The 21,551-nt window shown below is 38.6% G+C and overlaps 1 protein-coding gene across 2 annotated transcripts in view; it reads right to left on the reverse strand.

The window, feature by feature from the left end:
* Positions 1-21,551, reverse strand: part of pik3r3b (phosphoinositide-3-kinase, regulatory subunit 3b (gamma)) — a 167,939-nt gene that overhangs the window by 16,166 nt on the left and 130,222 nt on the right. The window contains exon 1 of one of the 2 annotated variants that reach the window (XM_087830273.1): positions 745-1,276. The exons of the other annotated variant lie outside the window; for it this stretch is intronic. Within the exon in view, the coding sequence (XP_087686399.1) occupies positions 745-859 (115 nt within the window). The 5' untranslated portion in view covers positions 860-1,276. Of the gene's footprint in view, positions 1-744; positions 1,277-21,551 lie in introns of those variants that run through there. 2 annotated transcript variants of the gene reach the window in all.

The following is a 21,551-nucleotide window of genomic DNA, read 5'->3' on the forward strand; positions in this document are numbered from 1 at the left end:
TCCCATCCCCCCTCTCCCCCTTCACCGCTCACGGCACAGCTGATTTCGGAATGATTCAGTCGGAATGGTTTAATGCAAACTTCAAGTGCGGAATAATACCAAATCTCGGGATGGTACAACATTTACCCGGTGGTCTCATAAGCCAAATTCTCCAAAGGTTAAATTAAAATGGGTTAAGCAGCAGATACAGTCACCTTGGCTCCTATTCTATTATCTCATAGGCCTCTTGCAAAGCCATCAGACGCAGAGAAGAAGTGGGGATGCTTCAGTGTACGGACTACACGGGACTTATTGTCTCCACAGTGAGACTGCAGCTACTGTGTCATCACGCAAATCTGTATCTTAATGTACAAAAGAACAGCTGTGGCGAGTGCACCGGACAGCGAGAAACAAAGAGTCCAAGGCGTTTAAAGCGCTGTCACTGCTGCTGTAAACTGCCATTTTATTTCCTTCGTCCCCGAATTACCTGCTTCTCAGCTACAGACAGCGCTAAGTTTATGTACGCCGTCAGAAATGTAGCGAGTGTGCCTAAAACGTCACGACTGCCCAGAAGCCCGCGAAGTCCTAATAAAACAAAGCCATAACTGCGTGACCGGTACGAACTGGAGCAAAACGTGAAATCTGAAAGCTTCTCTGCAAATTTCACCAGACACCAAAGCACACAGCTCCTAAACACACATTACTCCAGCTAATTAACTCCAGTCCAACTAGCCATTTCCCCGCTATCACCGGCCTGAAGCTTACCTGGTGGTTGGTCCATTTCCAGATAAAATATCAGCTCTGTGGAGTAGGGCATCATCACGTCCCTCCAGTCTTCTTCCTCGCCGGCTTTTTTGGTCGTCCAGACTGTGTTATACATTGCTTTCTTGTAGCTTAACCAGGCAGTCTTTGTATTAGAAAAACGCTATTAAACAAAGTAAAAATGACCGGCGTACTTAAAAAAGAAAAAAAGAAACAACCATCGTGTGCTCCTGTCATATGCCTCTATGTTAATCTATCTGTTTACTTCTAAGTCTTCTATCTGAATTCCTGCTTCAGGTTTAAATGAATAGACGAAACGTATACAGCAAGCACCGGGCTGCGACTGCTCCCTCGGACATGTTAATATTGTTAACAACTCGGGGAACTTCATGAAGGCTCCTGTATGTATGTGTGTGCATCTATCTGTCTACATATATATGCACATAAAGACTTCCTTTAAACGGTGGGTAAGTAGATGCCAGCTCTACATACAACCCCCTCTGCCTCTCCTCCGCAGGTGCCACCGTCTCGCTAGTTTCATTTTAAGAAACGCACTGACAGGAGGAGGCTGGCGGAGGCAGAGCCAGACAACGGCTGGGAAAACCCACTCCTACACGACATGCAGGGGAGGACAAAAATATCACCAAATATTCACATAAAACTTAGAGTAAATAAACAGCTCTTTAATGTTACAGATAATAATATCCCTCATTTATTCATTGCCATTATCTAATCCATGTAGGAAATCCAATTTTTTGATCGTCCCTGCCGATTTGACGAATAATTAATCGTCCCTTTATCACTCGAAGAGTGGTTAGCCCGTTTCTGTCCTCTATACGCCGCTGACAAAGCGCTCTGCGCAAGCTCAGAAGCCGAATTTCAAAGCCAGTAGGAAAATTACCTCAGCCTATGAAGAGTAAGTTACAAATACGGTGATTTTCAACTAGGTTTCTAACCTTCGCCTGAGTCTGTGTGACTACATGTTACCAGCTTCTGTTGCCGCTAAAACACATACAGCACCGACAGCTGTTTGGTATGACATAACATGCTGCATGATAACTACCAGTCAAACAAGGACTGAGAGCCAGTGCTTGCTTTATTAATTTCTGCAAATTAACTAGAAACAGGAAAATTAGGATTTTTAAAAACATATGTCAAATTAGTAATCCAGTAAATAATAAATATACGCTATTACATATTTTCCTAACTGTTACCTAATACTAACAGAGCTTTAGTTTATTTGATCACTGGGCTTGTTTAACTTGCCTGTTTAACTGCTATTTGCAATGTGAAGCAAACCTCCTATGGTGAGGTAAGTACAGTTACAGTTAATATGGAAGCTTAAACATGAATTAGGGAATGCTAGAGATATGCAAACATACATGAGGCCTGTAATAATTACATTACCACACACACACACACACACACCAAAACACACACCCACCAAGAAGGATAGTATGGATTTCCATGATTATTAGTTCAAGCACAATCTCTAGGGATCCTTTTGTTCATATTTTAAGATTCTAAAAGTGCTTGGCATCTTTATATTAACAATGAATGGCGATATGTTGTGGGAAAGGGGTCTCTGAAAGCGAAACAGAGTATTAATGCTGTGTTTAGACCAAACATTAGTGAAGTTTTACCCCTCATTATATGTGCATGTACAGGTGATAGAGTGTTTCTGGAACACTTGCAGCTCAAAAATATTACCCAACATAGAAATGGAGAACTACTTCATTCCAGTATAGTTCCAATAGCTGGAGTTAAGTAAAAGTTTTGATTCATTCAAATATTCACACTCTCTCTTTTTTTTCTGTCTCAATATAAAGCAAATGTGATATCAGAGAGAACCACAGAAATCCCAAAAGAGGAGGGAAAGAAGACACAAAAGAGAAGAACAGAGAGACCATATGCAGAAAACAGGACAGAAGACTTCCTTTTTTATGTCAGTCAGTGTCTGCACAGATTTTGTATGACTTACTTAGCTATGTGTTGTGAGAAAACAACATTTTCTTTCGGTCTAATCACACCATTAGGCTATCACGTAATAGAGCTTTATAGCAGAACCTAAATGGACATATTCCTTGACTAGTACCATCTGATGCTGACCTATTGCCCAAAGTCCTTTCATTGAAAAAATCACATATTTTTCTTAGAACTTTGTTTCCATTTTTTTGTTTATAATTTTATTAACACCATGATGGGTGACCATTATTATGATCCAGACCCCCATCATCCCAACAGTAATCTCTGCCAGGAATGACAGCTGCTTTGTTTGGCCCAGTGTCCTACTTGACGAGGCAAGCAACTCCCATCTACTATCATTGACCCAGTCATCTATCTTTCCATAAACTTGTCTGTCTCATCTGTCCATCACAAGAGAGGTAGAAATGAAGGAGGATGAAGGGACCTTGTGTGAATTGAGGGAATTGAATGGATTCTCTTTAATGCAGTACGCACATATATATCATTAATGTGTGTTTGTGTGTGTGTGTGTGTGTGTGTGTGTGTGTGTATGGGTGGGTGGTTGTGTTACAGATGACTTATGCTGGATACACACAGCACAATGTTCTTCTCTGTACTGTGTGTGTGTGTTTACAGCCTGGCAGATGGATCACTATTAATGATACAGGAACTAAAACTGCCTCTCGCCAAACAAAGGAGAAACGAAGCGGGACGAAGGACAGGAAGGGAGGACGATGATGGGAGATGTGTGCTGATGGTTGCACTGTCCCCAACCATCAGCACGCAGCTCCCCATTTAATTTCCCAACCACCAATCGCAGGGGCACCAAGTGGCCTATTTGCATAGCATACCCCTCCGATGGCTCCATATACATAAAACATATACAGTTATGTTTTCAGGCACTTGTTCAAGAACATTTGCAATCAGATGCAAAAATGAAAACAAATTCCCAAAGTAACAGAAAACATTTTTAAGCTTGGCTGACAATGTAAAAACCCATTAATGGCTGATGATTGAAAGAATTGCTGATTTTGAAAACGCTTACTTTAACCTTTAGTTTTGCAGTATTTTCCACTGCCTTTCTCTACTATCTTGTTAAAAAGACAAAAAATAAAAATGAAGGAAGGACTGATATGTCAGACAATATCATATCTTCATTCTTAAGTGTTAACATGAATAGAAAGCTTCAATGGTTTACTCTTAAATCACTCTGTGTCCAGCACACACACAAAAAAGCACAGAGCAAATGATCTGCATCTGCAACAGTCCTGATTTGTTTGATCCTGTGTTATTGAATCTGTGGACTTCCCTTGTCTCTTTTTTCTCTGATTTAGTTGAGCTGTCTCTTGTTCTCCCTAGCTGTGAGAGTGAGAAACAGTTGCCACTACCAATGGGATAGTACTCATGAAACACAACAAAATATGGACAGTCAGAGTCCAACATTACTTTGGCAAAGCACGAAATTCAATATTATTTCTCAGTCATCCAGGTCATTGTAGTCTAAGTAGCTTTTCTTAAAGGTGAAACATCTTCAAGAAACTTAAAGAAGTCCAGACACTTTTCTTTCCAAGCTCTTTGGCTTTATGTGTCTTAGTTTCAGTCTCATCATATTCAGTTTCACTTCCCCTGTCTCGTCTGTCTGTGATTATGTCCAGCTGTGCTCCCCAGACGGTGGAGGATGGTGGTGGATTCGAACTGTTTTTTTCTGCTTGCTTGTGCTGTAAATGTGCAGTGTTCAGTCTTGTGTTTTACAGATTTAATTGGTCTTCTGTGTGAGATTGTGTGTGTACCGATTTAGAAAGAGACAGAACAGTATTGTATACCTCCCTGACACGTTTCCTGGTGTCAGAGTACCACTACTGTACAATCTATCACAGACTGAGCACATGGTTAGACTTTTTTTTTCTTTTAAAGGAAAAGGTAGCAACGTGCACATTTGCTGTCAAGATAGAAACTGTAGCAGCAACCTGAGACAAAGATGGATGAGATCTAATCTGCCAGGTTTCAGTGCAAAGCAACTGAAGCAAGAAATAAAGAAATTAAGAGACAAGACAGGAGAGAAAGATTGGGGCATTGGTCCATGTGCCTAAAATATTTTGTTGGGATTTAGGCATTGTCATATGTAGTTTATTAATGTGTGTGTCTGACAATTTGCTGACTACTTGCTTTATTTCTGTGCTTATCATCCATGGCTATTGGTGCTTTCACATTTTGTCTGACACTGTAATAACTAGAGTGGAAAGCACAATTTAACTGTAGACATGAATAGATTGCTAAACATAGATGTTGGCTGAGTGGGGTCTGTGAGAGCACACACACTTTTACACAAACACACACACATGCACACACATGGTGGTTGCGTAATATGGCACGACACTTTTGTATATATTATGCATAAGCCTTTTCTGAGGGCGCAGGGAAGACGCACACAGTGTGTCATCCCCCACATCACTGCAACAACTATCATTAGAATGCACAACGTAACTAAGCTGTAATCCTTTTGTTCCCTTACTTTTTCAACACTGGGTTTTCTGAAAATATGGCAACATTTACAATACAGCTGTAAAGTGTCATTCTATTAGTAATTTAAGTAAAATTCTGACATTAATCGAGTCAAGTCCAGCTCTAATCCTGGCAGATCAACTGATCTCATTGGCAGTCCACATAAGCTGACGGCTCAGCTGATATCCTCTGTATACATTTGGCAAATTATGTAAGATGCTCATACAGTTTTTTTTTTCTTGCTGTGCATCTGAAAACTGATTTGTAACCCATCTCCATCACAGGTCCCAAAAGGAAAGATCCTTTGTGTCCAGCTTTTTTGTTTCATATCTTCTGTCATCGATGCCTGGTGTTATGGGTCTTACAGATGTTCTCATTATCTTCCATTCTCCATGTATGAATATGGAAGGCTGAAGATGTCAGAAGAAGAACAAATCTATGCCACCAAATATAAATGTCTGCAGATGTAAATAGCATTCTTCTTTTGAATATAGTGTCTTGGCTCAAGTACATAATGAATTCTTGAGTTATGGCTCAAAAAAGGGTTGTCTGTGACGCCAATGACCTAAACCTTTGACATCTGCCAAAATGTTGTCGTCTTCTCATCATCTTTACATTCATGTGCAAATTTGCACCAGATTTGATGAAATTCCCTCTAGATGTTCCTAAGACATCACATTTATAAAAATGGAAAGGCTGTAAGATCACAATGTTGTTTACCTTTGGCTACAACAAACATTTGTACCAAATTTTTAATTTGCAAACTGAAGACGATTCTTTTAAATCCTCTACATAAGCTGCCTTTATAGATTTAACCTCCCAAGACCCGAAGTCTTTCATGGCATGCATTCTTAATTTCTCTTTGCTATTTGGGCTGATTTGGACCTCATGAATGTAAAAACAAAGAATTACCTGATTTTTAGTTTTTTACCTGATTTTTGCTTTTGACAAAAATGAGATCCACATATGAGGACGTTCGTTTTAAACTTCGATAGATCAGTGGCAGTATAATATCCCTGTATAATGTCCATGTATGTGGCTATCAGGCCCTTGTAGAGCGAAATTTTGTATTTTGGTCTAGACAACCCAAAATGTGATGTCCACATATGTGAACGCCAGGTCCTAAGACATTAAAGAATCTACCTTATTATAAAAAAAAAATCACTTTCTAAAACTTTAATATCTATATGATTTTTCAGCCAAAATAATTCAGCTGCTTTTTAATGGCAAAAAGTCCAGTTCTATACATTTCTATAATCTTATAATGTTTAAATTCAGGCCCTATTTTGAGAAACATTCTTTTTCAGCAAACCAGGTCGACCAGAAGAAAAAAGAACTTTTATAAAAAGTCCTGTAAAGTCTAGAATGCATTACCAGTTAACACACGAGAACTCATTTTAGAAACATTTATGCAGTTCCCAGTTGAGAAAAGCAGATTCCCAGATAAGTTATGTATCTAGAACAAAAGAAGTTCAGGAGACCCCAGCTAAGTACATTTCTTCTAAGTGAACAAGCATCTCCAGGGGAAAGACCAAGCTTAAACACCATTGACTAGACACCGTGCTGTAGTTAACATCACAGATACTGGTTTGATCAGGGCTTTGAAGGATCTTGCACATTGGATTTACATCGACTGTCTTGGTCTTAGTAAGCTGTGTGCTGTGAGTCATGTGAACTCCAACTCAAGCTTGGTTTCCCTGTTCCAGACTTTCCAGCTCAGTTATTTCCTGTCTCATTCACCAATGAACCAGTGAAGTCATTACTATTTAGAGAGGATTGACTCCCTTTGCCGGCATCAACTGAGCCTGTATCGCAAAATCAAAGCATTGCTCCACCTGTGTGAACTCAGTCCTGCAGAAGTAGCAGTAGCAGTAGCAATTAGCCTGATTTTCATCAGTTATTGACAACACCCTACTGAGACCATGTGTCCATCATTTAAAGCAAAAAACACTGAAAAAAGTATTCAGGTGCCAAATGATGTCAGAGAAGTCTGAAGGATTATGACTATAATATGGGGGGAACAAGTTTGTTTCAGTGCAGTTTTTAAAAAAGTGTGCACTTTGCTGAGCCGCTAACCCCACTTTAACATAGTTCAGTACCATTATTAGCTCAGATGAAACCTGGCAGCCTGACTAAACACACATATAGATTTTTGTATGAATGATGAAAGTTTATTTTATTGTTTGTAGCCATTAGGCTGAAAAGCTTAGAAATATGGTATCTAACCAGATTCTTACTCTGGATGGCATTACCTTGGCCTCCAGTAACACTGTGAGGAACCTTGGAGTCATTTTTGACCAGGATATGTCCTTCAACGCACATATTAAACAAATATGTAAGACTGCGTTCTTCCATTTGCGCAACATCTCTAAAATTAGAAATATCCTGTCTCAGAGTGATGCTGAAAAACTAGTTCATGCATTTATTACTTCCAGGCTGGACTACTGCAATTCATTATTATCAGGATGTCCAAAAAACTCACTGAAAAGCCTTCAGTTGATCCAAAATGCTGCAGCAAGAGTACTGACAGGGACTAGAAAGAGAGAGCATATTTCTCCTGTTTTGGCTTCCCTTCATTGGCTTCCTGTTAAATCCAGAATTGAATTCAAAATCCTGCTCCTCACATACAAGGTCTTAAATAATCAGGCCCCATCTTATCTTAATGACCTTGTAGTACCATATCACCCTATTAGAGCACTTCGCTCCCACTCTGCAGGCCTACTTGTTGTTCCCAGAGTATTTAAAAGTAGAATGGGAGGGAGAGCCTTCAGTTTTCAGGCCCCTCTTCTGTGGAACCAGCTTCCAGTTTGGATTCGGGAGACAGACACTATCTCTACTTTTAAGATTAGGCTTAAAACTTTCCTTTTTGATAAAGCATATAGTTAGGGCTGGACCAGGTGACCCTGAATCCTCCCTTAGTTATGCTGCAATAGATGTAGGCTGCCGGGGGATTCCCATGATGCATTGAGTTTTTCCTTTCCAGTCACCTTTCTCACTCACTATGTGTTAACAGACCTCTCTGTATTGAATCATATCTGTTATTAATCTCTGTCTCTCTTCCACAGCATGTCTTTTATCCTGTCTTCCTTCTCTCACCCCAACCGGTCGCAGCAGATGGCCGCCCCTCCCTGAGCCTGGTTCTGCCGGAGGTTTCTTCCTGTTAAAAGGGAGTTTTTCCTTCCCACTGTCGCCAAAGTGCTTGCTCATAGGGGGTCATATGATTGTTGGGCTTTTCTCTGTATCTATGAAGCGCCTTGAGGCGACATTTGTTGTGATTTGGCGCTATATAAATAAAATTGAATTGAATTGAATTAGAAGAATGGCAGTTTTTAACACGTCTAAGGTGGCTTAAGTCTTAAACCCTTGGTAACTTTGAAATTATGTTGTTAGTTCCAAACCTTTGAAATCTTTAGCTTGTTATCCAAGTAGGGTTGAGTAACAGGCTCTGGCTACAAATCATAACTCTGCTTTTATTTAGCCTACAGTAGATAAATCCTCCATAGTAGTTAAACTGGAGCTAATCAGGAAAATGAATATTAGAATATTCTGAATTTTAGGATAAACACAATAGAATGAAGGTAAAAGGACTATAGAAACAATAGAAATGAATAATTGCCAATTCCAGCACAGGCCAGATTTATATTGATATTAATATTTGTTCATTTGAAATTGTATTTGTGCAGTCATTACATATTCAGCAGAAATATGGCTGTGTGTAAGCTAAATAAAAAACAATGAAATCAGTTTAGCATAAAGTTGTGTGATGTATTTAAATAAGCATGGTGCACTGATAGAATTTCTGGAATATTCACATGGGAAATTAAGGGTGGGAAGCAAAACTAGTGGATTGCGTAAACAAAAGACTGGAAATGATAAATGCCACATGAGCACAGATGATGATACCTGATTATTTTCTCAATTCAAGTGGCTAAAATTATATTAACACCTATCCAGGGATTTTAAAAGCGGTGTTGAATAATTACAGGTTCATAATATCATGGGGGAGCAGTTGATTTGGAAATTTAAGAAGCCTTTCTGACTGAACATCATGTTGATTTGCTTGGCTTAAATTCAATAAATAAAACACATTTATAGCACAGAACTGAGAGGTAGAGCTGCTTTGGACAGAGGCTCTATATAATATAATGCAATGAGTGATTATAGCACTGAGTGCATCAGTAACAGGATCAGGTGAAGGCAAGATTAGAAAAGACAAAAGCCATAAGAATGTAACCACATACATAGAAATAACCAAGTTAAGAAGGACGATTGTCACCCTCTGGTGTCGATTTTGCATGTTTAAAAAATACATGACGGATGCTATTTTAGTAAAAATGGAGATGACGGTACAATACTCTTCTTGCTTGGTATCTATTTTTTGTGTGCCAAGAGAAATAGCAGATCAGGAAGAAAAGGGAAGGTAGGACATAGATGGCAGACACACACACACTAATACACACTTTTTGACTGAACTAAACCCAAATCTTTCCACCCTTCCTCCTCCCTTGTTCCTTTTTCAGATTGCTATATCATGCTGGCAGACAAGGCCGAAACCCTCCACTAGCATCTGCGTCTTTTTCCCTCTCTCCCTGTATGGCGCTCTGTTCATCTGTCGATCTGGCTCTTTGTCTTTTCACTTCCTTTGCGATGGGCGGTCAGACCGAAAGGCAGACCGTCTGATAGAGGAGAGCAAAAACTGAAAGAAGCAGCATCTTTTAGGGTAGTCAGACAGAGCCAAGCAGACGAGGTCTGACTCGGCAACGGGTGATGTCATCCCACAGTGTAAATGTCCCCATGGTCCTGATCCCATGATGCAACACTCTGGTGACAGTGTGAAACAGGCTGCATCTGCTCCTGTAGGCTGCATCCAAAAGTGCTGAGGTACCTTTCTTACTTGTTTCTCAGTCTTATTCTCCTTTTTCAACCGTTTGTTAGTTTTTGCTTTGCAGCTCATTTTCTTGCTTTTCTTCAAATATTTCTATTGCTTTCTCTTTACTTGATCAGATCCCTCCAGCATATGCCCGGCCCCCGTCTCGTGCCCACACACACCGTCACAGCCCCCCTCTCCCTTCTATATTTGCTCTCTACCCACACAGACCCCCTTCTTCTTGTCTTCTCCCCACTCTCCATTGGTTGTCAAGGCAGCAGGGCAGCTTGGCTCAGCATTATTCATGTCGTAGTCAGACAGTTCTGCCGACAGACAGACTTACAGCAGGACAGGCAGGTAGACAGCTAAGCAGAGAGTCAAGCAGGCAGGCTGCCTGACCATCAAGTGGTCCAGCAGAGGCAGGCAGACCTCGCTATAAAGATACCAGTCAGTTCAAGAAGCACCAGTCTGATGATTTAGAAAAGTATCATAACCAAATCATGACTAAAGTTACTTAAATACACTCCCAACATAGAAATTAACCTCAGCTGCTAAAATATATTTTTCCACTTTATCCATTCATCAATTTTCTTAACCTTTTAAAGCCTCAACCATGAATTAATTTGCAGAAAATTCAAAGTTATGAAAATGGAATGCCTGTTGAACCTTTTGGCAATTTAAAAAAAAATAAATATTAATTTACATATATGAATTTTAATTTGTATCATATTTTTTTCAGCTTATTGCTTAAAAATGTATTGTGCAATTTCTTTATGTTACTGGGGGAGGAAAAATGCACTCATGATGTAGGTCTCAAAAACTCAACCCCCTTAGCCAGGTCATCACAAAGAGCAGACATGAATTTACATTCAGGAATGGAATGGCCATCAGCCATCGCCAAAACATGGATGACATCAAGTTGCATGCCAGTTTCAAGTCTATATGAAGACTGTATCATAATTACAACGTCTGTCAGGGTCTTTTCTCAGCAGTGCACAGAGAGTCATTTTCATGTAGTTTATTTTAACTTCTCTCTATCACAGCCATACATTCCATTTTGCAATACCCATAAAACTGCAGCTATTTAAGTGAATGTATTGTCTTAGACTTTAGCATGTACCTGTGGCCACACACAGCAGAAAAAAACAACAACAGCGATTACACATTTGACACAACAGTATCTTCCTTAACACACCAGTGGCTCAGTATCTTCTGTGAAGTAATGTTTGGAGCTCTTCTACACATCACAAAGATGAGCTGTTAGACAAAGATTTCAGGTTTACATGGTAGAATAGTTTGTAATAACAAAGTTCTCCTCTGGATAGATCTTGCGCTCCACCTGAGTCTAAGTCATTTGGACCTCACACACATCCCATCAAATTTTAATAGACAAGTTCATCGTTATAGATATTTACTTATGTTATATATTTACTTATAGGATATTTACTTAGGGTCTTTAATTCCAAGGTAAGAATCATTCAAATAAATGCCACACGCTACCTAAATGTTGTTGACAATTACCACTTTGTACCAATCTTGTGATGGCTACTTCTGCTTCTGTAGCAACATGAAGTGTCACAAAACTCAAACGACCTCAAAGTGGTTTGTTAAACACGACTGAGTTCACTGTAGTCAAATAGCCTTCACAGTCACCAGAACTCAAACCAATAGAGCAGTCCTCGCCGAGATTACAGCAGAGAGCAAATACTCCTTATCTGAGTTCTAAAACAGTCACAAGGACAACCTCCCATCTTTGGGTGCTACACCCAGACCTCTTCTGTGACTCTCACTCTCATCTGTCTCTACCTCATTTGTGTATGGCTCTTGTTATAGCACTTGCTTTGCATGCAGAACAGATAAAACATATCCTTTCCCAAAACATAAAGTGCAGAGACCCTTTAAAAACCAGTGTATGACAGAAGTGGCACAGTTAAATAGTGTTGCTGCCGAGGTCTCATAAACTGGAGGTGTAAAAGCAAAATAGCAGGTCATTTGAACTGACAGTGAGAGAATCACCAGCAGTGACCCCCTGGAGCACTGAAAAGATGTTTGTGTGTACGCTGGGGTAATGAGGGGAAATCTGTGTCAGGTGTACAAACAGATTCACCCAGACAGCTGAAAGGGACAGGCAGCTTCTTTGTTTGCCACACTCTGCCTGCTGCTGGAGACAAAGGTGGAGGATCATAAAGCACACATGCACATTTACAGCATTTCCCTGACACCCACAGATTACATTAACCTAAATGAAACACGCTAGAGCGAGCCAAGCTGACCCACGCTGCCTGACATGAGAAGAATTCCAACACCCACTGGTCAGAAATGAAGGATTTGCTGTAAAGGAATAAGAGGAAGACTTGAAGAGGAGCATGTGGGGGCAAACATTAAGGTCCTGCAGTGGATTCAGTGACAATGCCAACAAGCTCAGAGCTGGAAGTGCTGAACAGTGGGTGTTGAAGATCATTAACAGGCATTATGAGTGTGAATATCAACAGTGCTGATACTCTAAGAAAAGCAGGAAACATTTGTACTGTGTCCCAGTTCTATTATACGTTTCATACTTTAGTGATTTTGCACTAGTGTATGCGTAAACACTTCACGTGGAGACATGCACCAGGGAGTGCAAACATTTTCCCCACCTTTGCTGTGAGAAGCACTGCCCTGTGTTGTTACCAATCTTCACCTCCTTCTAGTTCATTTAAAGTCAGTAGTTTTGCACTTTAAGTTGAGTGTAAGTTAGCCAAACAGCAGAAGGTGTGCTTTGTCTGCATAGTTAAATGTACGGAATCGTTCAGTCCATTGCAGCATTTTCTACATATGGATTTCACTCACTTTTAACATTTTAATCATTCTGAATGAATGATGTCAAGTGCTAGAATTGTTTTTCTCTCCCCAGTCATCGTTACCAAATAACCAAGGCCTTTGCCATCTCAAGTCTCATGTTGTGCTGTCTTACTGGCCAGGTTGATTTTGAGACAGTCCAGAATATCATTCAGATTTTTTGAGGACACTGATATGCAATTATTTTTGTTTTACTTTAGGTGGCAGCTTCTTGTATTTAGAGTAGAGATGGACCGATCCGATATTACGTATCGGTATCGGTCCGATACTGACCCAAATTCCTGGATCGGATATCGGCGAGAAATAAAAAATGTAATCCGATCCATTAAATATCAAAAAAGCACCTCACAAAACTTGCTACACAGCGTAACTTGGCTCATAACCGTAGCACGTTGCAGCAGTATGCGTCATGTGATAGAGCGGCTGCTAGCAAACCAGCATTTCATCTCCGAGGAAGTTTTCCCAGAGAGAAGTAAAGCAAGTGTGTAAGTTCATCTCTGAATGTTTGTAAAGCATTCCCACCTTAAGCTTAACAACAGATATATGGAGCGACTGCCTCTCTCTCTCTCTCTCTCCTGCTGCTACTTCAATCGTGAAACTGATCAATGATCAGCTGATCGGCTTTTCTGTCACGAGTCCGTCTCTCTTCTTAGTTTTTGTCTCACTTCTCACCAGAAAGAGGAAACCAGCGGCTGAACAACAGCAGCACTATTCAGCTTGATAAGCTGTTGTTAGAATTTATTTAATATAACTTTCTACATCAGGATCTTTTTCTAAGCAGCGGACGGCTGTAACTGTGCAGGAGCGGATCTAGCAAAGTTTAGCCAGGGGGGCCGATAGGGCATGAACAGGGAAAAGGGGGCACAAAGACATACTTTTCTTTCTTATTCTCATTTAAAATATCTAGCTTTTAATAAATAATTTTCTGAATCTTACACCCAAAGTTTTAATCTGATGTAAAATATATAGAAGTCCATTACTGTATATAGTAACTGTTAAGTCTAATATACCCTTGTAAGCTATAGTACTTTTTATTTTGGGAAGGTACTATCTGTGCAGTCTGCAGTTCTGTTGAAGAAAGATGTTGAATCTATTTAATTATTCTTGAAAAATAATTTATTTCTGTGCATTTTTCCCCCTGCATCAAATTAAATTTGATTACATCGATTAAGCATCATGAGCTGGAGGGTGGGGGGTGGTTCCCTATTTTTTTTTTGCTGGGAGTTTGCAACCCTATTAGTTAGGTTGCTTGATATTTCTGCTAAGTACTCTTTAAAATACCAGAATAGGGAGGATGGAGCAGGTTTAAGTTTATTAGATTGATCAGTATTGCTGAACTATGAAATATTTTGGGTGCAGTGTATTTTTTACATACAGGTATAACAGAATAGCTTTAGTGTTGTTATTTATTTAAACTTGAGTATAAACTTATACAAAATGCAGCAAGATATTAAAAAAACGTTTTATGGATTAAAAAACACACTATATCGGATTCATATCGGTATCGGCAGATATCCAAATTTATGATATCGGTATCGGTATCGGACATAAAAAAGTGGTATTGTGCCATCTCTAATTTAGAGTAAGTGAAATCTATATTTCTAAGATCATATATTCATTTCTTTTGAAATGCACTGCTTGAAGTTCCTGCTGTTACCTTTTAATAGAAGTTCGTATTTGAACTTTCATCATTCTCACTGAGAGAGATGACATAGTCCCAATTAATCCTGCTTGCCCAGCTATTTAAAAAGCGAACCATAAAAGGCTGTCATTAAATTGTCAAATGCTCACAAGTTCTCTGCTTTACAATCTATATAAACAGTTTGTAGTTGTTTGCATTGAATATAAAACAACAGGTAACAACAGGCTAATAATTCATGATTCTCCTATAATACTCTACCTGGGAAAAAATGTAAGTAATGGGTAACAATGGGTAACAGAGCCTCTAAATATCACAATGACAGTGGTAAATGCACTGGTTTGAAGAAGCTTGAAAAGCTTGGAAAGAAAGAAATTCCAATTAAAATTTGAGCACCATAAAAAAGCTAAGCTATTTTTACGTAATCACAATTTGAGACTGCATGGAGCAGCATACCTGCCTGTCCAGTAGCCACTTAAGCGTTAGCAGGAGTTCGTTACAGGCAACAGCAGCTAGTGATAACAAATTTGTACAAGGTATAATGTAAAACAACATTCATGTTGTATTAATTTTGTATTAACGAATTTTGTGTTTCCAGAAAAAAGATTGTTCCATTAAGACTCACCATAAAAACTATACTTATAGCTATACTATCACTACTTGTTATGTTACAATATTACAGTCTTTGAACTTGTATTTAATGACCTGCATGTCTCACTGATCTGGGCTTATAGGCCTTGAATTTGAGTTCTAAAAAACTGAATTTTTTTGACTATAAGAAATAATCAGCTGAAACGTAGTATACTGTTTATCAAAGACTAGTTTGGTTCAATGTTACCAAGAACATTTCCTTTGTAACTATTTAAAACATTTATATATACACATAAAGTGCCTATTGTGTTCTCGGCCACTTTTGACCAGCAATATGATATAATTCTGTATGGAAGAAATGATCCCAAAACTACACTGGCTTCTAACATCTCCTGACAAAAAGAGTAAATCATCATCTTCTGTCCGTCTTAACGGACAGAAGATGATGATTTCAGAGCCACAAAGTTTGCTTGGTTTTTTTTCAAGAATATTGGCCAATAGTTTTTGATTTTGTGGTCATTCTTATGACATTTTCAGCTGAAAACCTTGAGTCTCAGGTGGGGATAAGTTCCCATTCTTTGACTTGAATGTGACAGCAGGCTTAGCGTGGCCATCCTCTTCATCTCTGGATCCATCCTCATCAGTCATTTCGTGGTCTGGATTATATTCCTCGCAGTCTTCAGCTACTGATTCTTTCTCTTCTAATTCATCCTCACTGTCAGTTTCCTGGCTTCTCTGCTCCTCACTAATGTGGTGATCAAATGTGGATTCAAGAGCCTCGTTTAGGGTATATTGTTCTGTCATGATGCAGCCACACAGTACAAGTGAGCAAGGCCTCAAAAAAGCATTATACACTAAGGGTACGAGAAAAGTTCAATGCTATCGAAACAATGTTGCAACTGTATATGAGAACTGCCAATACAGGAGTTGTTCTTATAGAAGACAGCATCTAGTGGGCATAGACTTCTGCAGTGGTTTCCAGGGAACCCAAGGTGTCTATATGTGTGTATGTGCACATATGTGGGTGCACATGCATCCATTCTTGCGTGTGCACATATGTCCATCTGACCAGTGGGGATGTACCTGAATTCAGTTATTTACACTAATTGTTATCTCGTCCATTAATTTCTAACAATCCGTCATTGTTGACCGGAAACACTCAGAGTGTACAAATATTCAATAAAACCCACAACATTTACATTTTTTTGTGTGTTGTAATCCTTTTTGTAGACAAAGTCATGTAATCTTAGGTCAGTCTAATTAATTAATTACATTTTTAATTAATTACATTTTTCAGAGATAAAACTTTTAAATCAGTGAAATTTGACTGGAACACAACACGAGGGTTATTTCTGACAACTTGTGCACTGTCAGCAGATGTGTGAGTGTGTGTTTTTGGCTCTTGATACTGAATAACTGATGATGCCTTCTAATCTGATTGTTGTGATTTTCTCTTCATTACTGTATTTACTTGTTATATAAAACACGCCTTAAAGCGACTGTAGATTTGGCGCTATATGAATAAAACTAAATTGAACTGAGTCATAGAGAACTGAGATTCCTTGTAACAATAAATTAGGATGTATGTTTTCAACTGTAATGGTGTCAAAAATAATCTATGCTCACTTAGTAGTTTTCTGAGCTTCATCTGAGGCGTTTTTAACACATAAAATATGGATTTGAGTAAAAAATACCTCAAATGAAATTGAGAGAAAATGTTTTAACAACATTAAGTTAAAATACTCGTCTTAAGTTACAGAGGGTTGCAAGATATTACACAATGCCAGTAAAATAGTCAGACACACTGGTCCACAATAGTCATTTTCCTTCCCTAGTCATTTATCATTAGCAAAATGCTTTATTTTGAGACCTCCATGCCTTTACATGTACATACACTATATTACCAAAAGTATTCTGCCTTCACACACACCAGAATAGGTGTTCCATTGGGTTGAGGTCAGGACTCTGCGCAGTCTAGTCAAGTTCTTCCACATCATACTTGCTCATCCATGTCTTTATGGACCTTTCTTTGTGCACTAGTGTGCAGTCATGCTGGAATAGAAAGGAGTCATCTACCGACTGTTTCCACAAAGTTGGGAGCATTATTTTTTACAAAATATCTTGGTATGCTAAAGCATTAAGACTTCCTTTCATTAAAACTAGGTGGTGTGCCCAACTCATGAAAAACAACCCCACACCACAATCCCCCTCCACCAGACTTTACACTTCGAACAATGCAGAAGTACCATTCTGGCAACCGCTAAACCCAGACTAGTTGATTGTGGAATATTAAGTAGCAAGGAAATTTTATGACTGGAGTTTTTATACCGGCGGTGTACATCCTATTACAGTACGGGTGAAATTCACTGAGTTCCTTAGAGACTCAGTTTTAGACAAGTGTTTGTAGAAGCAGTTTGCATCCCTAGGTGCTTCATTTTATACACCAGTGGTCATGAAAGTGATTGGAATGTCTGAATTTGGTGATTTTGGGTGACTGAATACTTTTGGCAATATAGTGTAGATTCGGAAACATCATCCCCAGGTTGACTTAAAAAGTTTACTTTTGCATGACTGCTTAGGTTGATTGCTGATGTTAGGTTAAGTGAAGCCAGGTAAGGAAATCGTATCCTGGGTGGTGCATGAAGGAAGGTAATTTGTACATCAGCTTACCTGATTTTCACCCTGGTTCAGTCCAGACAACAGAGACAGAGAAGAGTTCATCATGGGACGACAGCAGAGGTAATCAAGCTTCAGTTTAATGAACATTTAATAGGCTATCTTGTCCATTAAGCAATGAATGTGAACACCAAACACAAACAAATTCACAAACACAGTGAGTTGGAGTAATGAGAGCTCCTTCAGTGAGCATTTAAGTCTAATGAGATTTTAAGTGTCTTCTCACTCTGTCTGATTAAGACCTTTTGGTAAAGATCTCTTTTTTTTCTGCAGGGTCTTCTGCGCCGTTGAATTTATTTTAACTCAGTAAAACATTGTTGGCATAAAATTTAAATAAAAAAACAAAAACAAAATACAATTGTTAATACACCTCAAAAATGGTGATGGGTTTGTAAATGAATACAATAACATATGTATTGGTTAAAGGACACTGACAACAGCCACACATTTAGCATCAGTATCATGATCTTTGTCTTCTTTATTTTGTCCATATTAGGATGTTGAAGGGATAAGACAAGGCACGTTTCTCAGCCAGGAGAAGGAGGTTTCATTTCCCTTTTGTGATATTTGCAAAGCCAATAAAAAATAAACAGTTTCATTTTCTTGTTGCTTATGTTTAGACATCAAAACATAAAATACTTTTATAGTCTGGATGGTGGAGTTTGGATGTTCTCCACATGTTTGTGTGGGTTCTCTCCGGGCATTCCAGCTTCCTTCTACAGTGATTAGTCTGCCTGACTGGCCACCTGTCCAGGGTGTACCCTGCATCTTGCCCTATGGTAGCTGGGATATGCCCCAGCCCCCCGCGACCCTGACAGAAGAGAATGGATGGAGGATTTTCTTACCCCTAAAAATCAGTCTAAGGTAAAGGTTTATGCTCTTGGAAATAAAACAGCTTTTGCTTTCAAATGTTTACAGCCAATTTTCAATTAATAATGATGCTCCAACTGTGCATAAGGAGACCTGGTTTTCAGTGGAACATTGCATACTGCAGCTTAGCTGGAAAACAAATTTTATTTATGTATGGAGTAAACACCAGGTGGTCTAATTTCATTGTTTTGCATTAGAACCTTATCATGGATTTGAAATCAGTTTAACTCCACCAGAGAAATCTAATTACCACAAGAACGCACCTTGAAAAGCACCTTATTTAATATGATGTTAGACAGCATAAAGCCTTGAACCTGTATTAAAAAATGCTAACATAATATAACTTTTGATCAACTTTAAATTTGTTTACTATGAAATATACATCTCTCTTAAGGGCCACTTTTTAAATTATCGGTTGAATGAAAACACAAATTGCACAACTTTGCAGATAAAATAAAGTGTTTGTAGATGAACTTCAGTGACCTAGAAGACAGTTTCTGTAAGTGTGTATCTCGCACATACAGGGAAGACACATTTTATCTTTCTACACTACGCTAGCTGTTACCTGAGTCTCATTATCTAAATATCAATAAGGAGACAAAGTAGACACAGAAAAATGTATAAATGTATTAATAAAAGTATAAATTAATATAGTTTAAGATGTATATTATAACTGCAAAAACATGTTAAACATTTCGTTAAAAAAATGCAAAGAATTAAAAAAAACCCCCAAACTATAAATATTTTATGACAAAAGCAAATTGGGTACCTCCAACTAACAGTAGCTTAAAAATTGAGCCAACTAATCACTAATGTCAACAAAGTATGCATGTATGTGTTGGTATGTATGTTAGGCTGTTTTATCTCAAGAAATTCAACAGGCTATCTGCTCTAAGGTTATTGCAGAGGGCCTGGGATCAAATCTACTCTGGTCCATTTGCTGTCTGTCCTTCCCCTGAGCTCCCTCTCAGCTTTCTCTTCAACTACCCTCTCGTTAGAAAGGTTAAAAAAACACAACAAAAAAACAGTGCCAAACTTGGTAGTCAAGTCACCTGTACACTAAAGTGCTATGGAGGTTATACAATACACACACTCTATACAACAGTCATCAAAACAACAAGAAATATACACTAAGAATCATAAAATGAAACAAAGTAAATAACTCTATTTGCATAACAAAAGCCAGACCATGTTGCTGAACTAAAACTGAAAGCAAGTGAGAAAACGACGGTGTTTTTAACAATCTTTTAAAATGACTGAGAGACTGGGCAACCTTTATGTAAAAAAGTAAGTTGTTTTAAAGTTCAGTTGAGTAAGATGACAGCAAACCATTAAGACTATTAAAAACAACCTGTAGTTGTTGCATGATGTGTCACTAGCTTCCCAATATTCACAACTGGACTTCTTCAATGGCAAACTAAGATGGAAATGGCATACATGTTAGCATATATGTTATTTCAAACTGTAGCAACCTCCCATTGTTGCACTTCTGCAAGTGCAACAATGCGAAAATACCCAGAAAAATCAGAAAACTTCTGAAGTCAAATAAAAGTCTTCAAGGTGGAGAGGTGCGGCTTGTGTTGCAGTCGGAGGTAAACGTCTCTTTTATTCTCATTTATTCCTGCACAAAATTAACAAAATGTGTTGTTCATTCGCTTGGTCATTTTTAGTGTTTGTGTGCTGATGATTAAAGTGGTGCTTTAGTGCTCTCTGTGAGCAGATTGTGCAAAAAAAAGAGGTCAGCTGTAACATGTAATAATCAGGCTTTGCCACTCTGTGTGTCTGTGTGTAGACTGGATGGGAGGTAATTTTGGTGGTTGGGACACAAATATTCAGATTATAATTTCCTTCATGGGATTTTCTTTTTCTTTATTACGTATTTGCAAATCTCTCCCAGTGATGGAAATGTAGCATTAAAGCTCTGCCCCTGGGCAGCGATGCAACTGTCAATTGGTGGGACATGCATGGTGCCATGGTGACATGTATATGGCTTATTGAGGCATCTGTGTATTCAGAAGAACTGTCCCTTTAGTATAAAAATAACCTTGAAAAATCATGGAAGCTCTCAAACATACTTAAAATCAATTTTGTATGTATTTGCACAATGATACAATTGTTGTAATTTGACCTCTATACATTAGCACAGTGGATTTTATATGAAATAATCAAAAAGTGGTTAGTACAGACTTTAATTCAAGGTTTTTAACAGGTCAATTACAACAACTTTTATATACACAGTCACTCATTTTCAGAGGCTCAAAGTAATGATTGAACAGGACTGACCTGGCCATGAAACCTGGTCGCAGAAATCTTTCCTTGGTCCACAAAAACCTGTTCACAACTTCTAACCAAGTCAAGGACACTTTCAAGTAGGCAAAAGTCTATAATAAACTTACACCTTTGTGAATGTATATGCAAATAATTTAGAAGATGCAAACAATTGGTTGCACTGAAGAATGTGAATGCCAGATTAGATGGTACCAGAACCATCTAATAGCCCTTTTCCACTAGTGCCGACTCAAGTTTTTAGGGTTTTCCATTAGATAGTAGTAACTGATACCAGGTACACTTTTAGTACTCAACTGGCGTTCCAGATGATCTGAGGCGATCCAAAAACGTGACATCATCAGACTGCATTCAAGCGACTGGCTAGTCAGTGGTGTCACTTGGCATGAAAGTGTCTCCTTCACAAAAATCAAAATCACCAGTTTTGAAACCTAGCAACAATTCACAATACAAATTGTTATGGGAGTTACTGTTAAGTAATTATTTTTCCCACGCTATACTTGATGTTAGAGTTCTCCCATCTACTAAATCCCACTTCAACCCCTGAGAATAACATGTAAAGAATGACTCAGACCA

Source organism: Neolamprologus brichardi, chromosome 17 (assembly GCF_056152115.1).
Source record: "Neolamprologus brichardi isolate AB-2024 chromosome 17, ASM5615211v1, whole genome shotgun sequence".
NCBI classification, from domain to species: Eukaryota; Metazoa; Chordata; class Actinopteri; order Cichliformes; family Cichlidae; genus Neolamprologus; species Neolamprologus brichardi.